The sequence below is a fragment of the Carcharhinus amblyrhynchos genome, chromosome 11 (assembly GCF_965287045.1).
Source record: "Carcharhinus amblyrhynchos chromosome 11, sCarAmb.v2.hapA, whole genome shotgun sequence".
Classification (NCBI taxonomy): Eukaryota; Metazoa; Chordata; class Chondrichthyes; order Carcharhiniformes; family Carcharhinidae; genus Carcharhinus; species Carcharhinus amblyrhynchos.
The window spans coordinates 33621804-33649693 of record NC_137334.1 but is presented as its reverse complement, the minus strand read 5'-3'; the positions used below and the strand labels follow the sequence as shown (position 1 = coordinate 33649693).

The 27890-nt window shown below is 42.9% G+C and overlaps 1 protein-coding gene across 1 annotated transcript in view; it reads right to left on the bottom strand.

Moving 5' to 3' along the window:
* Positions 1–27890, bottom strand: part of col5a2b (collagen, type V, alpha 2b) — a 272414-nt gene that overhangs the window by 131179 nt on the left and 113345 nt on the right. Inside the window, exons 2-8 of the mRNA XM_080198839.1 lie at positions 14015–14224; positions 9807–9823; positions 8494–8526; positions 8195–8227; positions 5219–5272; positions 4690–4791; positions 1625–1702 (exon numbers count right to left, since the gene is read on the bottom strand). Coding sequence (XP_080054965.1) covers positions 1625–1702; positions 4690–4791; positions 5219–5272; positions 8195–8227; positions 8494–8526; positions 9807–9823; positions 14015–14224 — 527 coding nt within the window. The remainder of the gene's footprint in view (positions 1–1624; positions 1703–4689; positions 4792–5218; positions 5273–8194; positions 8228–8493; positions 8527–9806; positions 9824–14014; positions 14225–27890) is intronic.

Genomic DNA, 27890 nt, shown 5'->3' with positions numbered 1-27890 from the left:
GTGGAGAGAGAAGAGAGCCAACATTTCAAGTCTGGATGACAGAGCTCTGATGAAGAGTCATCCAGACTTGAAACATTGGCTCTGTTTTGTCTTCACAAATACTGTCAGCCGGGCTGAGAATTTCCAGCATTTTCTAACAAAAATAAACAGTTAATCATACAAGTCTCACGATCTCCTCTTTGGGACGTCTATAGGCCCCGTATTAAACAAAAACAGTCATAAAATTTCCTTCAAAATAATGTTGTAAAAAATTATTCCTGCTGCACTGACAGTACAAGCATCACTGACTGACAATGCTAAACATCCATGCTAGACTGCTGAAACCACCAGTGTTGAATGGGAGCAAACCACAAAAATATAGTGAAGGGTATATGTCTTGTATTTTCATTTCATTTATATGGGCTTGTTCACCAGGAAATGGAGGTGTGGATCCTTTATGTTTTTTAATATCATGTTAAGTTAAGCAAGATTAGGAAAGAGTATAGGTGGAGTGAGGCATTCAAAACCGGCAACAATGGTATCAAATCATCAGTGCACATTAACTGCCTTCATAATCTGCTCTGCATGCTGCTGGCAGTCATTAGGCACACACTCAAACTCCTTTGGCAAGATTGTGTCCAGCACATTTTCTAATACGAGCGTGTATGTGAATCTCAGGTAACATTTCTGAGTATTAGCAGGCTACATAGTACTCAAGAACTGGACGTGACCGAACACGATAGAAAATATATTAACTTTTAAATTGTTTTATTCTGCTCATTGTGATTCTTGAATATTTACTTGGAAAGCTAATGTTACAGACTATTTTTTCAAAATTTATTGAACTCCTCATTGGCACAACACCCTGACAGTGCCAACCTTTGCCAAGGGTCAGGCCCAGTGGGAGCCTCACGTGGGGTGAGGGGTGTGGAGTGGAATTCAGTTGTCTATGGTGATGGGCAGGAGCGGATGGGGGAGCGGGAGATGCTGGCCCTGGCTATTTGGAGTGGCAAGGGGGGAGGTGGGAGCAGGCTAGGGCGAAAGGGGCCAATGATCAGTGGGAGGGGGACAGGTCCTGTATTCGGTGGGGGGGGGGTGGTGAGGAAAAGGGGACAATGACTGGGAAGTTGGAGGAGGTGGTTGGAGAGGGGCCAACGATTGGGTTGGGGAGTTCGAAGTGAAAGTCAGCTTTATTCATCTCGGGGGACTGGGGGTGGGGGAGAGTTTGCCCCTGAGATCTCTGTGGTGGGCTAGAGAGAAGTTTATTGTTACTCTGATCAGGGTGTCCTTTAAACACAATGCCTGATTTCAGTGCAGCTGGGATTTGCTGGCCCTGCTCTTTTACATGATGGCATGAAACATGCCTCCTTGATATTTTTACAGTGTTGTAAGATCTGGAGACAAAAACTGACATGTTTCTCCAGAGGGGAACACGCTGTTTTTTTTTGCTGGACGTAACACTCTGCCCAAAATGTAAGATATACAAGTGCTGTTTCCAATTTCCGAGCTAACTAATATATATTTTTGATATAGCGAGTTTTATTTATTTTCACAGAACAGACAGTGTGTTGCATTCTGTGCCATAATTTAAGCAGTCCTATCATGTACTGAACACGCAACAAAATACTTTTAAAAACTGTCTTACCATAGATCCAGGCACCATTCCTAAATGGCCACGCAAACCAGATTTCTCATCACCGCCAGCTATCTGAGACATAAGTTGCTGTAAGAGGGCAAGGAGGAGTTAAAATCTGCTGCATATTACAGTGAACAGGGATGACAGCCGAATGATAAAATGATAGTCAAATACACTGAGTAAGAAGGCTTAATAAGTTAAAATGACTGTTATGTGTATGTTATGAGTGTCCGACATGAGATAAACAGTGCGTGCCATTGTTCTCTTGGCCAAAATTTTCCAGCTGTCCCTGCCAGCGGGATTTTCCGAACCTGCCAAGGGCACCATCCCCCCCACCCACCCCTCCTCCCCCCCTTTCCATTACAGGTTACCTGGCAGTGGAGGGTGCCAACAAAGGGAAAAACCTGTTGATGGTGGTGGGATTAAAAGCTTCCGTCGCCAATCAATGGCGGGCCACCTATGCCACTGCAAAGCACGCCGTGCCGGTGGGGGCGGTCTGGTGACATCATATCCAGCCGCCATATTGAAAAGGAGCCCAATATCACTGACCCAAGAAGCAAGAAGTTGGACCTCCTGAGAATTAAGATGGTTCTCCAGGAGCATTTTGTAAGACGACCGCTCCTTGCATTATGCTACAAATACATACATCCCCCGGAACTTTCAAGCTGTTCCTGACTGCGGGATCTTGTAGCCTCACCAACAGCAAACCATTGCTGCACATTTCCCAGCAGCAAGGGAGTGCATAAAACCGGGAGGTGGTACGGTGGCACAGTGGTTAGCACTGCTGCCTCACAGTGCCCGGGACCCAGGTTTAATTCCGGTTTGCGTGAACACACTGTGCAGAGTTTGCGCGTTCTCCACTTGTCTGTATGGGTTTCCACTGCTTGGGTGCTTTGGTTTCCTCCCACACTCCAAAGATGTGCAGATTAGGTGGATTGGCCATGCTAAATTGTCCCTTAGTGTCCCAAGACAAGTAGGTGGATTAGCCATGGTAAATATGTAGGATTACGGGGAATGGGACTGGATGAGATACTCTGTCAGAGAGTTGGTGCAGACTCAATGGGCCAGATGGCCTCTCTTTGCACTGAAGGGATTCTGTGTGTTTTTACTAAGGAACATCCGCCAACTCCCACACCCTGGGAAAGAAAGCAGCACTATCAGCTGGATCTGCGGTTTAAATACTGTTCGAAGCCAAGGGAAGGGAAGGGCTGTTTAAAAATGTCATTCTGACGGCTGCCAGCCCTTGACCTAAATGCAGAGGGCTTGCATTGACTCAGCATTCTGAAGGGGACAATTGGCAAGGCTTGAGTCTTCCTTTTGCTGTGCGGAAAGGCCAAGGATGATGATTGAAGAGGATTCAAGACTGGGGATTTATTTACATAAAGCTTTTTCTGGAAGCTGGGCACCATATCCTGTTTCTAAGTCATAGAGTCATAGAAATTTACAGCATGGAAACAAGCCCTTCGGCCCAACTTGTCCATACCACCCCTGTTTTTTAACCCCTAAGCTAGTCCCAAGTGCACTGTTCATCATTGTCTTCCAATTTTTATGGCTTCTCCCCCAAAAAGTCAAAACCAGTTCCATATATTCTTCTCACCTTCATTGACAAGTACAAGCTGGAGGAATTATGGGATGTGTAATCGCTCTAACGAGTGATGAATTGAGCTTTTAGATGCAATAATAGAGATTATTCTTTGGTCACACATGAGGTACATGAAAAACAATGTGTTTCAGCCTAAAAATCATATGACTTTTACATGCGATCGACTTTTATACAATCGGGCTCTAACTCCATTCAACAAAAAATGCCATCCCCCATAACTAGAAACTAGTACAATCTGATGAAAAAAAATGCCAATGTGGAAAGTTTCTGTGACTATCAGGTGGTTTGGTGTGAAAAATGCAGCAACATGTAATAGCATTGTTTGAAGTGAATGCAATGTAGTGAACGTTGGCTGCATAAAACAAGTGAAAAAAAACTGATACATAATCCACGAATAGCAATTTATAGAAACTAGAAACCCAACTGGTTTGACAGTTAAGCACACTGTTGGTAGTTTCAAAATCACTAGTTTTAGTATGACTACTATTTTGTCATTTGAATTAATATGTCCTTGAGCATTTTCAACTAAAAATTGACGGAAGCCATTTTGAAAGAAAAACTAAACCCGCATTATTGGACGTCAGCTAGGTTAGTTAAGTAGAAAAGCCTTAATTGTGAGACAATTAAAGAATAATTAATTTGTTAATAGATATGTTCAGAATGTTGGAAATGTGATCTGGAACACAAAAGTTTGTAACTGTTATAATTACGGACATATTGCTAACACTTGATTATTAATACAGACTCTTAAAGTGCTTTAGGAATAAGAATCTTGGGTGTTTAGGCCACAAAAAAAGAGAGATGACTTGACTGGAAGGAAAGAATAGGCCATTATTTACAGGACCTCACCTTTAAATGACAGACACAGAGGCACAGTGGCACAGTGGTTAGCACTGCTGCCTCACAGAGCCAGGGACCTGGGTTCAATTCCCAGCTTGAGTCGCTGTCAGTGCAGCGACTGCACATTCTCCCCATGTCTGAGTAGGTTTTCTCCAGGCTCTCCGGTTTCCTCCCACAGTCCAAAAGATGTGCCGGTTAGATGGATTGGGCATGCAAAATTCTCCCTCAGTGTACCTGAACAGCCGCTGGAGTGTGGCGACTAGGGGATTTTCACAGTAACTTCATTGCAGTGTTAATGTAAGCCTACTTGTGACAGTCATAATTTCAAAGGGAACAACAATTTACACTGTATGAGAAAAGTCATTCTGATTGGTTAGCAAGTTGGCTCTGAGTGGATGAGACATTGCCATGGATAATACACCAAGCATCTACTGTCTCTCATTGTTGGATTTATTCAAAAAAATGACAGATTTCTTATGTCTACAGCTGACAGTTCCCCGAGTACAAATATATGTAGCTTCCGTCAAGTGTAAGTGAGCGACAATAGGAGCCTAACTAATAGCCTTAAATTAGCTGTTAATAGAATTCAGAGCACCCTCAAAGACAAAGCTTATGCTTTGGAAATACTTACACCAGGCATTCCAGGATGAGTGGGGTGCCCTGGTGGACCAGGAGGGCCAGGTTCTCCAGGAATTCCAGGCACGCCATCACTTCCAGGTGGACCAGGCACGCCCTACAGACAAAGTGTTTTCCAAGAATGAATGAAGGTGTTAGGAAAAGTTGCAAAGCTTTGATTAAATTCCCAGGTTTGCTTTCTCTCCTCTCATATGAATTCACTCTATCCTTGAGCTACAGCAAACAAATTGTCAATTTCCAACCACTATGGTGCTTTGTGCACAAAATCAACCATGGGATGAACCAAGAAAACCTATTGTTAAATGATTTTCTATTTTTCTTGATCTCTTCTAAAGTCATGTCTGTAATATTAGGATAATTGCAGTTTGTCATTTCATAATGTGATATTGGATATGAAAAGAATCCTACCAGCTTCTCTGGAGCATACTATTAGTCATGGTTGAGTCACTTCAGGCTATTTGCTATGATACAAATCACATGTTCTGTATAGAGTGTGGGTTGAAAAGAATCATATCATTACTCACGGGTGGTCCTTTTGGCCCTTCTAGGCCCCTCGGTCCTTGTGAACCTGGTGGTCCCTGCAAAAATAAACAAGTTTCTTTTTACAATAAATTCCATTTTGAGGACAACATATAGGAAAAGAAAAATGAGAAAAGGACTGACATTAGTCTGGTTCCCTTTCTGCCACCCTACCAGATGCATGTTACAATAGTCATAAGTTATTAACTAATAACAACAAATTAATCTGCGATCAACTAATCTGTAAGATACCTAGGCATAAAACAAGGAAAATCCAAGTAGAGAAGAACTTTAGGCATCATAACTTCAAAATCACCATTTCCCTTCCAAATATATTATATCTACCACCCTGGTTTACCATCTTCATATTCCACTTTCTAGATGAGCAATTTGTGCCATCAATACTTCTTGTACAATTGTTTCCAGTGTTCTCTACCTCCATTATATGTTCAAGCGAATGCATGTTCTTGTACATTTCTGTTATCTGTGCATCAAGTTGGTGCATTTTTGAATGCTCCACTGCAGTTCAATGGTCTTTTGGAAGCAATCATTCTCCAAAAGATCCAATTAATACATGGTCCACAGGACACGTGCCGAGGATATCAATCAAACATGAACCCAGGGTAAAACTGATCAATACACAGAAAAATTGCTGCCACCCTACCAGATGCATGTTACAATGGTAATGAGTTAATAATTAATAACAGCAAATTAATCTGTGATCAACTAATCTGTAAAATACAGACATAACATAAGGAAATTCCATATGAAGAAGAACTTTGGGCACCATAGCTTCAAAGTCACCTTTTCCCTCCCAAATATTACAGCTACCACCCTGTTTACCATCTTCGTACTCCACTTTCTAGATGAGCCATTTGCACCATCAATATGTCTTGTACAATTGCTTCATGCTGTTCCCTGTCTCCATCATATGTTCAAGCTGATGCAAACTGGATCAGGTTTATTTAAATGCAGTATATTGTAGTATTACTGCAGTCTGTGCATACTATATTAACCTTTCTGTGTTTTAAAGGATTTGTGCACTGTAGAACGTTGTGAATGACTACTCCTGGTGACCAGGGTTCCAAGGATTCTTAAACTGTCTCTGAAAAGGCCAGGCAAAGGAAATAGTCAAGAATTTCCTTTGGCTCCAGAAATCTACACAAAAAAAATCCAGTACAGTAAAAGGAATTTTTCAAAGGGTTTCTGCTTTGGGTGCGGTCAGCAGTATGAGCATAAATTGCACTTGAAGTGGCTGAGGGTTGCAGCAGTGAAGATATGGTTCAAGTTACCACTCAAACTCATTTGTTTTATCACGTACATAAAACCCTCCATGAACCAATTTGTCACAGTGGAAACACGCGATGCTCATTACTTTGGTGTAGGATGGGCCATTAAGATTTGTGGGCAGGGCTGGCTTCAATGGAACTAATATTCAGGAAAGATGTAATGTGCTACCTTACTATCACGTGGGAGGTGTAAATGCAGTATGGTGTCAAACTCCAGGGACTTTGGTAAACCTATCTGACCTTAGAATAATTGTCTGAAGAACAGAAATTCCCTTACCCCATTGTCTAATGTTTCAATATGTAATTGATATTGACAACTCTGAATATGCATGTATCCAAACATGCATGTATCCAGAGTTCTTTAGTAAGCAGCATGGTTGCAAGAACCAAGCAATAGAGACAAAAATTCGACTGGGCTCAAAGTCACGATCAGAAATTTCAATTAATTAGAATATATTAGAAGCAAAGTTGAGGAAGTCTTGTGGTGCAGTGGGTGATGTCCCTGCCCCTGAGTTAGAAGCTTCGGATTCGACTCCCAACCCAGGTCCTGATGGCCAAAGAAGATGCATTCGTAAAGCAATCAAACAGGTTGAGTGTCAACCTGCAAATCCTTTTCAACATGTTAATGGTTGGCTGTAAGAGTGGGACAGACCCCTGATCAGCCATGCTTGATGTGGATTGGTGCCCCTCAAGCTATAAGCCCCTGGCAACAGTCTAGCAACCTGTTCTGGGAATTGCTAACAATGGAAACAGACAAGATCTGCCTTAGTGCACCACTGGGCCTGAGAAGGGAATTGGAAAGTAAAATACAAATGATTATCTTTATTTTGTTAAACTATTTTCTCTATCTGATGCAAAAATCAGGCTTAAAATTGGACTTCATAGAACATAGAACATAACAGGGCAGTACAGACCCTTCGGCCCTCAATGTTGCACCGACCTGTGAAACCAATCTAAAGCCCATCCAACCTACACTATTCCAATATCATCCATATGTTTAAATGCCCTTAATGTTGGCAAATCCACGACTGTTGCAGGCAGGACATTCCACGCTCTTACTACTCTCTGAGTAAATAACCTACCTGTGACATCTGTCCTATATCTATCAATTTAAAGCTATGTCCCCTCATGCTAGCCATCTCCATCTGAGGAAAAAGGCTCTCACTGTCCACCCTATCTAATCCTCTGATTATCTTACATGCCTCTATTAAGTCACCTCTTAACCTTCTTCTCTCTAACGAAAACAGCCTCAAGTCCCTCAGCCTTTCCTCATAAGACCTTCCCATCACAGTTGGCAACATCCTGGTAAATCTCTGCACCCTTTCCAATGTTTCCACATCCTTCCTATAATGTGGCAACCAGAACTGTATGCAATACTCCAAGTGTGGCCGCACCAGAGGTTTGTACAGCTGCAACATGACCTCATGGCTCCTAAACTCAATCCTTCTACCAATAAAAGCTAACTCACCATCTTCTTAACAATCCTATTAACATGGGTGCCAACTTTCAGGGATCTATGCACATGCACTATTCACTGTTACAGCACTCCAGTTTGAAAGTTTTGACACACATTTTTAAATTGTTAATATTTTTGTTGATCTGATTTATTGAAGATTAATACTCAGATGTGATTTTATGTACAATTTTCGATTAATACTTAGGAGAGCACAAAGATATTAAGGTACCACTTACTGCTGCACCTGGAGGTCCTCGTATTCCAACAACCTGATAAACATGGAAAGAATCAATGAGAGGCCACAAAGTGACAGTAGAAGGTATCAACAGTTCTACTTGTGTCTGAAATTCTCATTCTTCTTTTTCCATTAAAGTTACTAAAGTATTCTGTTGTTGTTTACATTAAAGAGTTGCTCTAGGTATTTAACTGCATAGCTTCGGAAATGTGTCACATAATACAAAAACAAATGTATCAAACAGGCCAAAAAATGGATAAGCCAGGAAAGCATTAAAATAAATCATTTTAAATCACTTACTCTGCGGACTTCACCTGGCTCACCTTTCTGTCCCTGTTGGAGAGAGCAGAATTGATTCAGATTGGAAGAACCATCTGTTTCCACAAGTACTTTATCTGCAAGTTGTAATCCTTTCATACATAACTGGAACATAATTTTTACCTACCGGTGTTATTGTATGATGAGCCTGAGATTTTTAATTGGATTTTTAATGTGACCCTACACCTCCATGTTTACAAGTCAGGCTGCAAGTCTGCTGCCCCCTCTAATCATTCTTATCTTTCCTTTTCAATTTCTGAGTTAATGGCCCGCTCCAGAATCAGGGCAGGTGTGGCTCACAGAAATTCTCCGTTGGCCTTGGGCGGGATTTTACGAGGTCGTAAAATATCAGCCAATATTTTAACATCAAACAGTGTGAGAAAGTAATAAGAGTCATTTCTTCACTGACACTCATATTTACGAAGACAGAGAGAGTCCAACAGGCACAAATTCAATAAACATTGAAAATGGTGCATAACTTTAATATGTGATATTTTCTGAGCAAATGATTGGGCACATTAAATGTTAATCTTTTACCAAATCCTATATTCAGCTGTAGAGGAACAATTACAGGAAGCAATTACATAGTAGCATTGTCACTAGTCTAGTAATCCAGAGACCTAGGTTCAAATCCCACCGTGGCTATAAAAATCTAAAATTCAAAATCTGATGATGATCATGAAGTCATTGTGAATTGTGAAGAACCTATCTAGTTTGCTGACTTCCTTAGGAAGGAATAGCCTTCTTTACCTGATCTGGTCTGCATGCGATTCCAGATCCATAGTCTTTGAAAGGCCACTCAGCTCAAGAGCAATTAGGGATGGCCAACAAATGTTGGCCCAGCCAGCAATGTCCACATCCCATGAGTGAATAAAAAAAAAATAACTGGCACAAATGACTCCATTAATGATCACCACTGGTATCGAATTATCTTCATGCAGGCAACATTATTGTGATAAAAAATACTTTCACAAACTTTGCCCGATCCCCTTTTCAATTTCTATCCTAAACAACAAATGCATGATTGTCTTTTGTAGTCTCTTGGATGTTGGAAATCGAAATACGATGTGATGAAATTTGACTTGAGTGATAGCATAAAGTGGACACCAGCAAATCTCATTTACAACCAGTTTTTAGTCTATGACAGAGTGTATCATTGCCCATTCTGCACTACCCTCCCGAGACAGATGTTACATCCAATGTTTTAAAACAGAAGTTACGCATCGCAATCTTCTTACAATTGCAAAATTAATATTTATTTTTATGTCAGTAGAATATTTACAAAATGTTCTTACCTTTTCTCCTCTACCTACTGAAAAAGAAAAATGGTTCATATTAGAAACATATTCTTTTAATATCAAAGATTCATGTTTGGTTATGGGAATGTTTGTGACTGAGACAAATAAATTTTAATGTAGTACATTTTGGAATGCAAGCAAGGGAAATGCTCTTGATGTTATGTTCTGAGGGAGGGATGGAGAGCAAATGGTTCATATCCGTTCCGAATGAGCAATGGAAGTTGGGGGGCCAATTTTTTACGCTCAGTTTTCTCCAGAACTGCTCAGTGTGTGCCAGCCTAAAGCAAGAGTTGGTTTCCTGAACCACCCACCTTGAACATAATGCTTGCTTTCGAACTCTGATGCCGAGTTCCGCAAATCTGAGCCACTGGAGACAACGGAGGAATAGGTAAGTCTTAGTTCTATTTTTACTTACAGTAAATGTTTCCCTTCCATTAATCGGGGAGAATCAATTTTAATGATAAAAGTTCAGAAATTTCCTTCACTTCATTTCCCTGCCAGCTGGTCTCGAACGCATTTGGAAACCTGCCTTTTCCTCCATGCAGGCATGCTGGTTCAGCAACACCAGCTTTATCACAATCCATTGCTGGAGCCCCATGTTGGACTTACCCTCAGGCCAGCTTCATGTTAGAGCAGTTGAATTTTCAAAGGCTCCAATGGGTGAACTGCATTGTGGTGCCAGACTGGTATTAGAGAGACGCAGCCTGATGCTCACAGTCTCCAGCCAACTTCAAGCCTTCATTTTCAAATGCATGTTGCAGGCTTGTCTCCCGCATTGTTGCATTTTTAGAGTGGACACAGCAACAAGTCTCACAGTACCAGGTCAACGTCCGACAGGTTTATTTGGAATCATGAGCTTTCGGAGCACTGCTCCTTCATCAGGTGAGTGGAGGTTAGCTCACAAACACGGCATATATAGGCAAAGACACAATTGCAAGATAGTAACAGATTGGAATGTGAAGAATGGCTGGAATGCAAGTCTTTACAGGTAGTCAAGTCTTTGCAGGTACAAACAGTGCGCTTGGAGAGAGGGACAATCACAAATTAAAAAGGCGTGAATTGTCTCAAGGCAGAATAGTTTGTAGGATTTTGCAAACCCAGGCAAAATGGTGGGGGTTACAAGTAGCATGACTTTTAAAGTAAGTTCCCAACCATTGTTTATAATTTAAATATTTGGCACATAGAATTATTGCAACATTTGACTATCCTGTAGATAAACTGTTTCTTTGTTCATATAATCCAATCAATAATTCTCCAGATAATAAACTGTAGAAATAGACTTAATTTAGAACTAGAACAGGTTCTCCACTGGGATTGAGTGGTTGGCATTTAAATTTTAATGATTGTACACAGAATACAGGCAATTATTTGTGAACCATTGTTGAATGGACTAATATATTGATTTAAAAGGTATGTTATGGGGAAATGTTGTTTCCTATGCACCATTTATAATCACCTTAGTACTACAACCAGTGCATGAGGTGCCCTCTGCTGAGCTTACAAAACAATGCCATCTTAGGCAACTGTTCCAGAAGAAGAGAAATGTTGTAATTTATTTAATCCTGACCTGGAAAGATATCGCCGTTCCTTCACAGTCACTGGGTCAAAATCCTGGAATTCCCTCCCTCACAGCATTGTGGGTCCACCCACAGCACATGGACTGCAGCGAGTTAAGAAGGGCAGCTCGCCACCACTTTCTCAAGGGCAACTAAGGATGGGCAAAAATTGCTGGCCATGTCCCACAGTTGAATAAAAAAATTTGACCACTGGGGCTTATATGTACTGCTCAAGGTGAAGTGGTTGATATTGTGATGTGAAGAGGATGAACATGCACACAATAAGATAGGTCTATTAATTGTCATCAGTATCAGGTCAATATCTAATGTTTCATCTTGGCAAAAAATGAATCATAGAATCATATAGTGGACGAGAGGCCCTTCGGGCCATCAAACCTGCACTGACACGTGAGAAACACCTGACCTCCCATCTCCCATCCCACCTAATGGCCATCCCATTTACCAGCACTTGGCCCATAGCTAGGAATGTTATGATGTGCCAAGTGCTCATCCAGGTATTTTTAAAGGTTGTGAGGCAATCGTCTCTACCACCCTCCCCGGCAGCGCATTCCAGACTGTCACCATCTCCTGAGTAAAAAGTTCTTTCTCACATGCCCCCTAAATTTCCTGCCCCCCACCTTGAGTTTGTATCCCTTTGTGACTGACCCTTCAACTAAAGGGAACAGCTGTTCCTTATTCAGTCTGTCCATTTCTCTCATAATCTTGTACACCTCGATCAGGTTGCCCATCAATCTTCTCTGCTCCAACCAAAACCACCCAAACTTATCCAACCTCTCTGAACAACATAATGCACCTAGCAAGCACGTCACAGGGAGAAAGAGCAGACTCCGCACAAACCCAAGCCAGGAATCGAACCGGGGGTCCCTGGCACTGTGAGGTAGCAGTGCTAACCACTGTGTCACCCACGCACATTGTGACACCCAAAATCAGGCTAATAGCACAATGTCATCTGTCCAAAGATGTGCAAGTCAGCTGAATTGGCTGTGTTAAATTACACCTTAGTGTCCAACGATGTGTAAGTTAGGTGGTTTAGGCATCGAAAATGCACAGGGTTAATGGGATAAGGTGGAGGGGAGAGGAGGGGAGGGCAAGAGGGAAGGGAAGGGGAGGGGAGGGAATGGAAGGAGGGGGGAGGGGACGGCCTGGGTGGGATGCTTTTTTGGAGAATTGGTACAGACTTGATGGGCCAAATGACCTCTTTCTGCACTGGAGGGATTCTATGGTTCCATGGGCTATTTTAAATATTCATCCACTAATATAATTAACAATACTTTCTAACATATTCTAGCTGGGGTATAGAATATAGATTACTCTGCATACTTGGGGAAATTGCAAAGTCCACTAAAAACAATGCTAGTATTGATTTTGGTATGAACACAAGCCAAAGATATCTACATGTTAAATCATTCCTTCATAATGCTATCCAGTAAGGTCTACCATGGAACCGCAACTATTTTTTAAAGACTTAGGGTGGAATCTTATCACCGTTCACATCTCATCTCACCGCAGCGAACAGAGATTTGGATGGGCATCAAATTCTCCGAGCTTGCTGTAGCGGGAGTGTGATGTGAACGGCAGGTAAGATCACACCCTTAGTGCAGCGTAAACCAAGTTTGCCAATGATGCAAAGGTCAGTGGTTTAGCAAGTAATGTCGCTGGGGGTGTCAACTTACAAAGAAGCATCGCTAGATTAAGGGAGTGAACAAAATGGTAGCTGATGATCATTTATTTTGGACCAATAATTAATAAAAGTTAGGGCAGGATTTTCTGGTTATCCCCTCTGGTGGGATCATCTGATCCCACCGACGGTGAGCCACTGCCATGGGCACACTGACAACGGAGGGTGCAAACAATGGGAAACCACGTCGACAGCAGTGGGACTGGAAGATCCTGCCACAAGCAAAGACTCAGACCCAAGAGCTGCCTGCTTAATAGCAGTAGTGTCACCAGCAGCAGTGTCCATTGCTGAGGCAAAGGAAAGGATGCCTCAAAGGCCTGGTGTCCTTAAAGACACATTAGTGGGGTTTGAGAATCCTGGCACCAGGCAAAGGGCCACAGTGACTGGAGGGGAGGGGAAGAGGGATTGCTGAGCACTAATGGTGGTTTTTGTCATGAAATAAGGAGAGGGGAGGGTCTGCCCTTGCATCCCACAAAGAGTTTGCCGAGTCCCACCAACAGGTCTCCCATGAGGAGGCATTCAAGCCGCTAATTTTCCTGCCGTTGGCAAAAGGGCACTATGGCGGAAAGTATCAGCCATTCTCACGACAAATACCTGTGTCTTTTTGCCAGCCTTCCCTCAGCTATGTCCAATTCCAAAGGGCTGAGAAAATTCCAGCCAGAGATACTGCACAATTATTTGAAGAGGAACTTCAAACTCTGAGGGTGGGATTTTTCTGGTCCTGCCTGCATCATCGCGGTGGGATGGGAAAATGTGGAGAGTGGCTAAAAGTCCAAAACATTCCCAACCCTAGTCTATGCGTGTACATAATACTGTTGATCACAGAATATGCTTGCAGAAGGAAATTTTAGAATTCTCAGCTTCCACATCAGTATCCCTTGCGCATAACAGAAAAATGAATTCCAAATGTTTAATAATCTTTATGGTTTAAAACAATGCAGGTCACTTACTTTCAGGATATCGGTCTGATTCACTAGATTGACATATGGGACAGCATTCTCCGAATGGAATTATAGGTCTATCACAGTCATACAGTTCCTCACAGGTGATTTCATCACAAAGTGTTATCCCTTCATCACACACACAGATTTGACAGGGTTCCGGTTTCCAGACATCTTTGTTTTGGTAGGAGGTGCCGTATTGAGTGCAGCTTAAAGGATCTAACGAAAACAGGGAAAAAAAAGAAGGGAAATTATTTGGAATATTCAACTTGCTTTACACAAATCACAGACAGTATACATACCGCTACTGGAAAAAGGATTTTATTGTTTATTTATTGCATTAATTTGTAGAAAGCCCTCCAACGCAATGTTCTTTTGATTGCCTAAAAATAACATAAACAGAAACAGAGGCAGGTATATACTGTTAGAAATGCACTCTGTGAGAGAAGAAGTTTCGCTGTTACTTTCTAAACTTTGCTGTTATTTCCAGGAAAGGAAGCTAGATCTACAAATAAATCAATTTTATTTTGGTAAAACCATTTAAGATTTCAACACTGGAAGGTCCATTATGAAAGAGAAGAATTATAAATATTTGATTTGATTTATTATTGTCACATGTACTGGGATACTGCGAAATGTATATTTTCTTGCACATTATACAGACAAAACATACCGTTCGTAGAGCACAAAGGGGAGAAGGAACATAGAAGGTGAAGAATACAAGGTTTTTTTAAAGATTGCTATGTTTTAAACTGTCTCTTTAATCAATGCTAAAATGGAATAATGAAAAATGTCATGTGATCTATGGTGGGTTCTGCCCAATGAAAAGCCTGTGAGCTTGGTCCTACAGAGACCAGGGACCCAGATTGTGATTTGCTGAGAGCAAAGTGCAAAATGTTCAAAACTGAAAACAAAGGCAGGAACAGCTGAGCTGACAGAGGACAGATTTTCCATCTCAGAGGATTTGAACAGAATGAGCAACAGTAAGTGAGGGAAAGGTTGGAGTGGTGTGGTCAGCAGAGGAAGGAAGCCTGCCAGTCCTCTGTGAGCTACCAGGCTGTATGCAGAATGAGGATGGTCTCTGGTCGAAGGAACAAATCCCACAGCAAACCAAAAAATGTGGAGATTTGTCCTGGCGAGGCCAGGAGAAGAAATCATTGGATTGGACGTTCTGCTGAAAGTCAGTTTGGGAATTCTCAGCGGACTGGATGAGAGAACTTTGGATGGTTTCTGGACTTTACAACTCAGTGAAACAGGGAAATGTGAACCATTCAGAAGCTTGGAGTAAATGTTCAGGTTTTTTTGTTAAGACTGTAATCCTGTGGCGAGCATGTTGTATATTGTATATATTAACATATAGTTATTGGTTATGTTAACACATTAATAAGAGTTATCTTTTCTGTAGTTTAGAACATTAGGTGCTGCCTGAGTAGTATTTCGTCAATGTTGCTCTTTGTTACAGTAAAAGACTAAAAACTTTAAATCTTGTTGCAAAATTCATTTAAGTTGATCACTAGGAATTTAAACTCTTATTTAATTTCATCAAAAGCAGAATCATATAGTGACTTCTATTTATGAATTGGGCAACCTATTTAAGTAGTAATGTTTCAGTTTCTTCTCAATGTAGGGGATTGTTTAAGAATTTCCAAATGTGAATATCATTCCATTCCATGGAGGTGCTAGTGAGCTCAAACACTTCAGTCCTAGACCCGCTAATCTCATTTAGATTATATGCACATTATTATTTGATCATTTCCACGTCTCCCTGTCGATTTCTAGTATGAACCAGGTGCTGCCGGAGATCCGGTGCTGGGAGATGCAAGCGGGGCACGAACCTCGCACAAACCCCACGAATCAGCTGCCATGGGAGTCTTCCGACCCGCTGCGCTAATGCTTTATTTCCAGTTCTGATGAAAGATCATTGACCTGAGTCAGGAGCTTGGTTTCACTCGCACCAGATGCTGACTGACATGCTGAGTATTGTCCAGAAGCTTCTGTTTTTATTTCAGATTTCCTGCATTTGCAGTTTCTTTCATTTCCATTGATTTCTCTTCACTGAATTATAATGAAAAGCGTGAAACTAGACAGTGCCAGAAACCTCCTATTGAATTGATCAGTTCTAAATGCCAGGGTTCAAGTTTTCGGACTGGGATAAGAATTCCCAATTCCTGGTCTGTGGCCAGGGCTGAGGCAGAAGTTGGAAGTCAAATCACTTGCCTCACCTTTGGAATATTAACCTGGAAGTGCCGTTGAGGGTAATTCATTCCCAGAGAAACTATTCTGTATGGGTGATGAATTTATAATGCTGTAAAAAATAATTGCAGGATATAATAAGACTGTTTTATACACCAAGAGAAGTTCCAGTTGACTTGTCCAAAATTGGTGCTATAAATGGTACCAGTGTCTCCTTATTTCAAGAATATGAGGAGTAAAACTCGTGAGCAAAATTTCCCACTCAGTGATGTACAATTGACCCTTGATAAAAATATATACACACGGATTATTTGCAAATTTGGGTTTTGGTTGACATTCCTATCATTTCTTTCAGGCAAGGCAATTCCAAACCTTGCTAATGGGCGGAAATATTTTTGAGGCAAGGCATAGCATTATAATTTTTTCCATTATTACAATGATTACAATTTCTGAACTTTCTAAGCAGTCCAAGCCTCTCGGTGAAGCCTCTGCGATACAGGTCCGTGTAGCTTTGCTGTATTATGCTCAGTGTGCTGTTGATGAGGTTGGGATTTTCCAGCACTTCCCGCCGGCAAGATCTTCTGGTCCCACCGAAAGTGGCACCCCACTGCGGCTCGACCAGCAAACAATGCAAATGGCTATTAACTGTTCGGTGTGGGGGGGGGGGCGCTTGGTGAAAGGGCTAAAAAAAAAAACCCAGCCACAGACTCAGAAAATATAATGACAGAATTTTATACCCATAAATTTTTGAAGCATAATAGGCAAGTACGATATTGTTGGCATTATAGTGATCTCCTACTAAAAAAACTAACACTTGATAGCTTTGCTAGCTCTTATCCTTGTACTCAGTGATTTATATTGGCTCCCAGCTCAGCAATGCCTCGATTTGAAAATTCTGATTGAAAATTCTCAACTATTTACCATTTATATAGATGATCTGGAGGAGGGGGCTGAGTGTAGGGTGACGAAATTTGCTGATGACACGAAGAAGAGTGGAAAAGCGAATTGCATGGAGGGTGTGGAAAGTCTGCAGAGGGATCTAGATAGGCTGAGCGAGTGGGCGAGGACCTGGCAGATGGAGTACAATGTTAGCAAGTGTGAGGTTATCCACTTTGGCAGAAATAATAGTAGGAGGCATTATTATTTAAAAGGCAAAAAGCTGCAGCATGCTACTGTGCAGAGGGACCTGGGGGTCCTTGTGCATGAGTCGCAAAAACCCAGTCTGCAGGTGCAGCAGGTGATCAAGAAGGCGAATGGAATGCTAGCCTTTATAGCGAGGGGGATAGAATATAAAAGTAGGGAGGTCTTGCTGCAACTGTATAGGGTACTGGTGAGGCCGCAGCTGGAGTACTGTGTGTAGTTTTGGTTGCCGCACTTGCGGAAGGATATCTTGGCCTTGGAGGGAGTGCAGAGGAGGTTCACTAGGCTGATACCAGAGATGAGGGGGTTAGCCTATGAAGAGAGATTAAATAGACTGGGTCTGTACTCATTGGAGTTTAGAAGGATGAGGGGGGATCTTATAGAGATGTATAAGACAATGAAGGGGATGGATAGGGTAGAGGTAGAGAGATTCTTCCCACTTAGAAAGGATAGCAGGACTAGAGGGCATAGCCTCAAGATAAGGGGGGACAGTTTAGAACAGAGTTGAGGAGGAACTTCTTCACTCAAAGGGTGGTGAATCTCTGGAATTCTCTGCCCGTTGAAGTGGTGGAAGCTACCTCACTAAATATATTTAAGTCACGGGTGGATAGGTTTTTGGTAGGCAAGGGAATTAAGGGTTATGGGGAGAAAGCGGGAAAGTGGAACTGATCCACTTCAGATCAGTAACAAGTCTGACAACACCAGGTTTAAGTCCAACCGATTTATTTGATAGTAAATTCACTCGCTTTTACTATTTACTATCAAATAAATCGGTTGACTTAAGCCTGGTGTTGTCAGGCTTTTTACTGTGTTTACCCCAGTCCAACGCCGGCATATCCACACCACCACTTCAGATCAGCCATGGTCTTATTGAATGGCGGGGCAGGCTCGAAGGGCTAGATGGCCTCCTCCTGCTCCTATTTCTTATGTTCTTATTGTGTTTCATATCTCTCTCTTCTATCTCTGTGACCTCCTGAAGACCTAAAAAATCAAGACTCAATATTCTAGCACAGCGGGCCAAGGGATTATCGTGTCAGCCAATTCACAGGTTCGCATGCACATGCATGCCTCACTAGCATCTCTCAGTGCCAGATTCCCAGCAGTGTCAAATCCATGCCAGAAATCAGCGGGGAGGCGTAAAGACCATTTAAATGGTTATTTGAATATAACTTGAACGGGCCCGAGACTGAAATCTTCGGGCCAGCTGGCAGCTCCCCCCCTCCCCACCAGAACGGTTCACTCCAGTGGAGATTACACTAGTTCCCCACTTTCAGGGAACTAGTGGCCTGACTCCGCTGGAGTGAAAGGATAATCAGGGCCCCCCCAGAGGTTTAGGCGGTGGTGGGAGGAGGGGGGGGTACCCCCCTGGGCATTGACATCCTGGCAGTGCCAGCCTGAGCTCCTGGCACTGCCCAAGGATGGCATGCTGTTGGATGGGGGGTGGGGGTGGGGGGGTGGGGGGGTGGGGGGGGGAGGTGGGTGGTTGGTATGCTGGGGGGGGGGGTGGTGGTGGTGGAGGGGATGGGGGGGCTGTAACCGTAGGGGAGAATCAGTGGCAGGGGTGGTGGGGGGGGAGGGTTCGGGCTGCGCCTGGAAATGGCAATGAGGCCATGGAGGGGGGAGGGGTCGGAGAGCCATCGTTGTGGGGGTCACGGGGCTGGTTAGCGATCACTGGCAGTGCGTGCACTGACAGATGGGTGCATGTGCTACAGCCCACTCAGCACACTAATTTCAACCTCTACAGCAGGAATAGGCCCACCCCCTGAAATTTAATGGTATTCGCGCTTTGCACAGAGTGTGGGAGATTCTAGTCTGAACTCCCACGAAGAAAACCAGCGTGAATTACTCCAGTTTTCACATAAATTCAACACTTAGAAATCTTGGGGGAGAATTCCACCCGCTGTGTTTGTCTGACTGTAGAAAGGTTCCCAAGACCAAGGTCCCAACACAAGAGTGAAAATCTGGCCCACGGTGTTGGTAAAAAACCAAATGTTACAAAAGACAGGTGAGTTAACTGAGATGATGGTTTCAGAAAGTTGCGTCCTGGGTCTCGCCTGATGGACTGTGGGGCTGAGAAAATAAACATTTCCCAGAGATTTTTTCCCTATAGTACTTCACTCTGGAGAGAATGGGGTTGGATTGACAGTGCATGTGAGTATTCCCTTGAGCTTCCCACGTAACAATGTTTATCACAAAATGTCTTCACCTTTGCGTGCTGAAGTCAAGTTATTGAAGTGCGTGGTTCTATCTGGTGTCTAATCGGGGATTCACAACATGGGGTTAATCTTCCCATGTTGACATGGGCAGAGCAACCACCCATTACATGTGCCATCTGTTTGCTTTCACTAGTGAGGAATGTCAGAGGGATAGCTACAGCTGAGGATGAAAGTTGTCAACTTATATGCGCCCATATGTGTTTCTTCATGAGTCAGACTGTAACTTAAGGAGGAAAGCTTTACTCACACCGAGAGAAAGGGTAGGTCCTAAAAAAAAGTTACGTGTAGAATCATTGAATCATACAGTGCTGAAGCAGCCCTTTGGCCCATCAGCTCTACACTGGCACACAAGACCTCCCACTTAATTCCACTCCCCAGCACTTGGCCCATAGCCTTGTATGTAATGTCGTGCCAAGAACTCATCCAGGTTTTTTTTAAAAGGTCGTGAGGCAACCCACCTCTATCACCCTCCCAGTTAGTGCATTCCAGACCTTCATCATCCTCTGTGCAAAACGGTTTTTCCTCACATTCCCCTCTAAATTTCCTGCCCCTCACCTTGAACTTTTGTCCCCTCGTGATTGACCCTTCAACTAAGGGGAATAGCTGCTCTCTATCCAGTCTGTCCAAGCCCCTCATAATCTTGTACCCTCAATCAAGTCATCCCTCGGTCTTCTGTGCTCCAACAAAAACAACTTAAGCCTGTCCAATCTCAGCATGTGTCACCTAAACTCCAAATGTAGATCAACAGAAGTATTTCTTTATCTCATTGAAATGAAAAAATGCAATAAGGATGTAACGAATTTTGATCCTGTAATAGCTCCTGGGTGCTTCAGTCTCAAGGGCCATTAATCGCTTGCCCACAAAAAAAATCCAAAAATAATCTTATAAGCGATTGAAATGTTGGTGCAGTAGCATTTAAAATGCATCAGAAGACAATTAATCATTAGCATAAAGTTCATCTCCATGGAATTTCCTCTTTTAGGAGTTCCATATGTTCAGAATGGTTTGCTGTCTTTTGAAAGTCGATCTGGATTTTCCATAAGGATTGAATAATCTCTTTAATAAGAGCCTAGCGGTTTATGCTATACAAAAGGGCTAAGAGGAGAGAGATCACAGATGCTGATGGAATCCATGGAGATGAGAGAGTCCGAATTTCTATTGGGTTCATAATTACGCTCCTTGGTTTGAGGTTAGCACAATTTTATAATTCAGTCACTTTATTCAAAGGTTTTGGAATTTCCACACCCGATTTTTAAAACATCATCAGCTCACAGATGTTGCGTTTTGAGAAATGGATTGCATTTAGGATGTTAATTTTATATTTCAAAAATATCACGTGATACCTCTGCTAGCTTGTAGGCTATTTACTTTGAAAGCATATTTTTTAAAAGTTTATTATTGTCACAAGTAGGCTTACATTAACACTGCAATGAAGTTCTATGAAAGTTCCCTAGTCAACACACTCTGTTGCCTGTTCAGGTACACTGAAGGAGAATTTAGCACGTCTTTCGGACTGTGGCAGGAAACCCATGCAGAGAATGCACTGATGGATGCAGACTCCACACTGACAGTGACCCAAGCCAGGAATCGAACCTGGGTCCCCAGCATTGTAAGGCAGCAGTGCTAACCACTGTGCCGTCACAGGTGAAAGCACCAAGTTTATGCTTTATATAGACCTGTTGTAAATGGGGCAGCATGATGTCATGCCAGCGCCCACTGAATATCCAGTGAGGGGAGAACTCCCGAAGAGAGTGCTCGCTAATGAGATTTGTTTTGTTGACTTGCAGTTTGTACCAATGAGACTTCTGTCAAGAACAGTAGTCCCACACTCAGCTACCTGTCAGCTTCACCCTACTGCCCAGTGCCACATAATAGACAACCATCCATAGCATGACAGAAAACTGGGAGACAAGGCTAGCAGGGTTCTGGATTTTTTTTTGCTTTTAAAATCACTTGATTTCAGTAAAGAAATAGTTACTTCTCATATTCTGAAAATGGGGCTTGAATGGATGCATTTTCATCACAGTTATAAAAGTAAGGAGATCCTCTGGTCACACTGACATTGTCTCAGGCTCAAACAATATGATCCTGACTCAGTTCACTCTCCCAATTTTCTCACGCAATCACGAATAGCAGGATGCCGGTTTGTTGCCAAGATGGGAAAAAGATTGAAATGTTCTGTGTGTGTGTTCTTGAATATTTATTTTTCAGATGTTGCAATGAAAGCTGAGCACAGTGCTCTAAGTATGATCTGACCAATGCATTAAGAAGCCTTAGCATGACTTCATAGGTTTGCCAGGGAAAAGTTTAGAAGTGCGTCCTTACGGTGTGGAGTTTACCACATGCTGGGTTTGCATGTCAGGAATCTGATGCACACTGTCCCAAGAGCCTTTCAATCATCAAAATGAATGGTTGAACAATCATGGGCCAGTGCATACCATCATTTCTGAAATAGGTTTCCATATGGTGAAGATATCCATTGGGAGTATTTGCACAGAATTATAATATTCCAGATTGCATCGTAACATTCAATTAGCTCTGTTAAGCGTTTTACAATATTCGACCTACACATCCTGGGACACTAAGGGGCAATTTAGCATGGCCAATCAGCCTAACCTGAACATCTTTGGACAGTGGGAGGAATCCAGAACACCCAGAGGAAAAACACAAGTTTGGCATTAAATTTCACTTTGTTCACCGACAGAACCTAAACCCTGTCTGTTCATGCTTGGGGGAAACACTGCGCTCACCTGGTGCCTCATCTCTGTAGAGTGTGAGGGTGGGAGTGTATGTCCCATCCACCCTCTTACCAGCCCCCACTAAGGAAAGGCACTGCCTCAACTGTGATATGGACAGGAACCCAGCAAAGTGGGCATAGGAAGCATTAGCAGCCTTTAGTGCAAGGGGCACCCTAACATGAAGGGAAGGTAAGGCCTCCAAGTGACCCCTCTCGACCCCTCTCCCTGAATTGGTGTGATTATGGGACCCCCGGCCCTGAGTTGAACTTATCTGTGTTCCCTGAGTCCTCTCTGATGCCCCCTGAGCTGTGCACACAATGGCGGGTGCTGGCTGCCTGAGCGCTCACTTCCAAAATTTCCCTCGGAGGTGAAGGTACCAGGTTTATGCTTATGTAGAGCTGTTGCAAATGGGGGCTGTCGTGACGTCACACCAGTGCCTACTGGACGTCCAGTGAAGGGAGAAGCCCTGAAGAGAGTGCTCGCTAATGACATGATAATGTATTAAAATGAGTTTTCTGTGGCCCTGTAGCATGTTTCAGATCATTCCACCGGTGAGGGGCCAGTAAGATTGGAACTCAGAAATTTGCCAATGCAAATGGCGCTTTTCAAATCTTGACTGCGCGCCTCCATTCCCGCAGTTGGAGAACGTGGGCTCAAAATTGTCCCCAAAGAGTTGAATCTATCATGTGCTGAAACAAATGAAAATAAGCTTATAAAATACTGGAATAAATGACCAGCACCATGTATGGCCACCATTGATGTCCCATACAACTACTCTCTTATCTGGTTTAGATATTTGAAAGTTTGAGGGCAAATACAGATTTGTGTAGTTTGGAGGTAAGAATAAGGGGGTAAAGTATATCTTAAATAATTAGCTTTTAAATACAAAAGAAGACTAGAGACTGTGTTATGTAGATAGACAGGCTGTTGAAGATGGTAGCATGTACAATCTCAAAAAGACAAATGCAATCCTGAATTTTATATCTAGCATTAAATGGGCGGGATTTCGCAACAGATACCACATATAGAGTCAACATCGTAAATACCTCCACCAATCACAACAGCCCCAAAGCCATTTAATGTTCTGAGCAGCATTGATTGGCTGGAGGCAGGACTTCTGCCCCTCATCAGGCAAAAGATCCTGGCCGGAATTTTATTGCCCCGCCCACTGCGAGAATTTTATCGCCCCGCCCACTATGAGAATCTGGGCTCGAAGGGCAGATAATGGGAAGGCCCGTTGACCTTGGGCAGGGTTTTACGTTTTCGGCTCGAGGAAGGCCGTAAAATCCCACCCCCGCCTCAGAAAGATGCCAGCTAATCAGATTGGCTAGCAGCTCTGTAGTCTCAGCAGCGCCAGCCAGTACCACACGTAAGTGGTGTGCACCTGGCATGGCAGGCTGCTTCCATGGTTACCGGTGAGTTGTCATTGCAGTGCCCCCTTTGGGGAGTGTCTGTAAATGCCAGCCTATGCTTGAGGCCAGGTGGTGGCAACGCGAGCTGCATGGGAGGTCGACCGAGGAAGGGAAGAGGGGCTGGCAGGCAAAGATGGAACAGAGTCCGGCCAAAGGTGGAAGCAATAGTGCAGGCTATAAATATGGCCCCAGGACCTTTCGACCTGATAAGGCGTCAATGTCGTGAACCAAATTCCATCGCCACGGTGGGGGGTGGAGGGATGAGGGGGGAGGGTATTTCGAAAGGGGTTCTTCCCACCGCAGATAGTATAACGGCCCCTCTCCTGCAATGCTCCAGCCATAATGCAATGTGTACCTTCAAATATTTGTAATTATGAAGTTTGTTAATGTTAAAACCCAGATGCACCTTCTTCAACAAAGTATAGCTTGTTCAAGTGTTTTTACAATGAGAATAAGTGCATAAGACTGGGACTTCGCATCAATTCCATTTTTTGTGGCCTTTTTGCACACTTTTGTTTCCTTTGGAGAAGGTTCGAGGATGGTGGAAGGATTCTCAGGCACATTTTCAACCCAATTAGAATCATGGAATCCCTACAGTACAGAAAGAGACTATTCGGCCCATTGAGTCAGCACCGACCACAATTCCACCCAGGCCCTATCCCCACATCCCTACATATTTACCCAATAATCCCTCTAACCTACACATCTCAGGACACTAAGGGCAATTTTAGCATGGCCAATCAACCTAACCTGCACATCGTTGGACTGTGGGAGGGAACTGGACCACCCGGAGGAAACCCACACAGACACGAGGAGAATGTGCAAACTCCACACAGACAGTGACCCAAGCCTGGAGCTGTGAAGCAGCAGTGCTAACCACTGTGCTACTGTGCTGCCATGGTATAAATGCTTCTTCAGCAGCTAACGAGTCCTCATGGGAGACTTGAACCCAGAGTTCCTGGCCCTGAGGTATGTACACTACCCCTGTGTTACAAGACTTCCTGCATCAAACCCGTCAAATTCTGGAGGTGCCTCAACCGTGTACCCTCTAGACCAGTACCTCCCAAACTATTTTCCAATGTGACCCCATTTTAACTTCCGAAAATGAGCATGACCCCAGACATCAGAAGAAACAGAGCAGCAGTAAAACAGCATGGTAACATTCGGTTTATAAATATTAAAGTCTGTGTATTTCACATACCATACACCACATAAATACAAACATGTGTTGGAAAGCACTTTGTGAGAATGCTGTTATTTAATGTGCTCGTTTAGATTTGTGCCAAACACACACAGACACACACGTGCACACAAACACACCCCTTAATCATTATCCCTGTTTAATGAGCCTTTACAAAAGGCAGGCAGGAGCAGAAATATAGTAAAAGCTGAAGCTGTGATTAGTGTCCTAATTCGGTGCAAAGACACCCCTGGCCCACTCGAACACCGCACTAAAAGTTGCTTTTAACCTTAAGGGGGCAGGCATTGGGTTCACTGTCTCCTGTTATTTGGCAGCGTTGATCCAAGGAGTCCATGAGCCAGAGCCTCTGCTCCACTGGTGAACTGGTGCGATGACAATAATCTCTCGCTCAAGGACAACAAAACGAAGGAGATTGTCATGCAATATTCCTCGTGACTCCTTAAGGTAGTAGAAAAAGGTGGAGTGAGGCCCTTAGTGACTCTTAAGTGGTCATTTAAAGGCCTCAAGAGGCCTAAGGGCAGGCAGACATTTTACCTACCTGCCCCTAATATAGCAACAGGCCAGGAGATGGTAGGAAGGCAGAGGCGAGGCTTCCCATTTTATTTTACAATCAAATGGGTCAACTGTAAAATTCAGCCCATAATGTAGATGGCAAAGCTCACAATAGGCAGAAGACATTTTAAAGCTAGGGGGTTTTCTTTGTGTCTGAATATGTTTGCCTTTGGAAGGTTAAAGAGTTAAAAAATATGCATACTTAATGCATGATTCACCACTAACGCATGTTTTGTTTGGAGCCAAGGACCCTCTATATATATTATTCCAGTCAGTAATCTGGAAAGAGTAGAAAGTGGGGGTCTTCAGTTGAATGAGCCGAGAAGCTCAGAGGAAAGAATTCCCAACAGCTGAATAACAAGGTCTCATTAACGTGGAAATTTAAACATTATTTCCACAAATTCAGACCAGATGTGAGGCATAAAAAATTTAAATTTACATCAAGAGAAGATGATAAAAAATGGAGCAGAACGATAAGAAAGGTTATTCCTTTCACTGAGCCCGTTCCTCCTGCAGACTAAGCATAATGAACTCACCCCTGGACTCTATTTGCCCCATTCAACTTCCTGAAGAATATTTTTTATGTAGTATCTCACTGGACCTTCAGAAGCAAATCAAGGAAATCTCCAGAAAATACATTAAACTTTACATCCCACATCATCTATCCTTGACAAGTTGTCTTCCTCATGGATTTTCATTTTCCCGATGCTCATCACGTACCCCAGGATATCTTGTTTGCCTTACAATGCTCCATTCTATTTCTGACAGGACTTATATTAAAAATGTTATCCCCGCAAAATAAAAAAGTTAGTTTGAGAAAAGCAAATCACTGCAGATGCTGGAATCTGAAACCAAGAGGAAAAAGGCTGGAAAAAATCTCAGCAGGTCTGGCAACATCTGTAAGGAGAGTAAAGAGTTGACGTTTCAAGTCCAGATGACCTTTGTCAAACCTTTGTAATGTCAGTTCTTTTCTCTCCTTACAGACGCTGCCAAACCTGTTGAGATTTTCCAGCATTTTCTAAAGAAGTTACTTGGCCTTGAAGTGTCGCTATTTCCATTGAAAATGTATCCAGCATCTATCCTTTGGAAACACATTGGTTAGCACTACTGCCTCGGACTGCCAAAGACCTGAGTTCAATTCTGGCTGCAGGTCACTGTCTGTATGGAGTTTGCACATTCTCCCCTTGTCTGCGTGGGTTTCTTCCAAATGTCCCAGTTTTCTCCCATGTTCAAAGATGTGCAGGTTAGGTTGATTGGCCATTTTAAATTGCCCCTTAGTGCCAGGGGGTTAGTAGCATAAGCAAGTGACATTACAGGGGTTGAGCCTGGATGGGATTGTGGTCAGTGCAGACTCAATGGGCCGAATGGCCACCTTCTGCACTATAGGGATTCTATCCTACGAAACTTAGGGAAGAAAGTTTTAATTGATTAATTGAAGGCACCAAATTGGGTAGATGAGATGACAGTAGTTACAAACCATGAACCATCCAGCTATCACTATAATTGTCTGCCTGTCTCTCTCGTGCTGTCTGCCTGTCTCTCTCGCGCTGTGTCTGTAATTAAATAGTCAAAGGCTGCACAAGGTATTAATAAATAGTCTAAAATTTTAAGAATTTGATGATAATCCAAACATTGGCTGGAATTGGTGAGTTTCCTGGTGGCACAGAATGCATTCAACATTAAACCCCATTGACAACAGTAGGACCAGAAGATCCTTCCCCCACCGTTGGCCAACTGCGGGCTGCCTCCACTGTGAAAGATGCAGCAGTTTGTGTGGAAAATCCTGCCCATTGTTCTAAAAGGTGACAGTCAATCGCATTGCTGCTTGCATCAGGTGTACATTTTATGTTCAGAGATTTAATAAATGCCCCTCTGCCTTCCTACCATCTCCTGGCCTGTCTTCTATATTAGGGGTGGGTAGGTAAAATGTTTGCCTGCCCTTGGGCCTCTTGAGGCCTTTAAGTGGCCAATTAAAAGTCAATAAGGACCTCACTCCATCTTTTCCACTACCTTAAGGAGTCACTAGGAATATTGCATGAAATGCACATATTAAATTATGGAAGGCCATTATAGTATTCATTGATCATTTTCACAATAATTTCATTACAGTGTCAGTGTAAGACTACTTGCGATGAATAAATAAACTTCTAACTTTTTTTTAAAGATTGATTTTAGCTGGTCAACAAATATCGAAACATAGAAAATAGGAGTAGGTCATCCAGCCCTCCAAGCCTGCTCTTCTATTCATTATGATAATGGCTGATCATCCAAATCAGTAACCTGTTCCCACTTTCCCCTCATATCTTTTGACTGCTTTAGCCCGATAAGATATAGCTAACTCCTTCTTGAAAATAAACAGTGTTTCGGCTTCAACTGCTGGTAGAGAATTCCACAACTTCACCACTCTCTGGGTGAAGACATTTCTCCTCATCT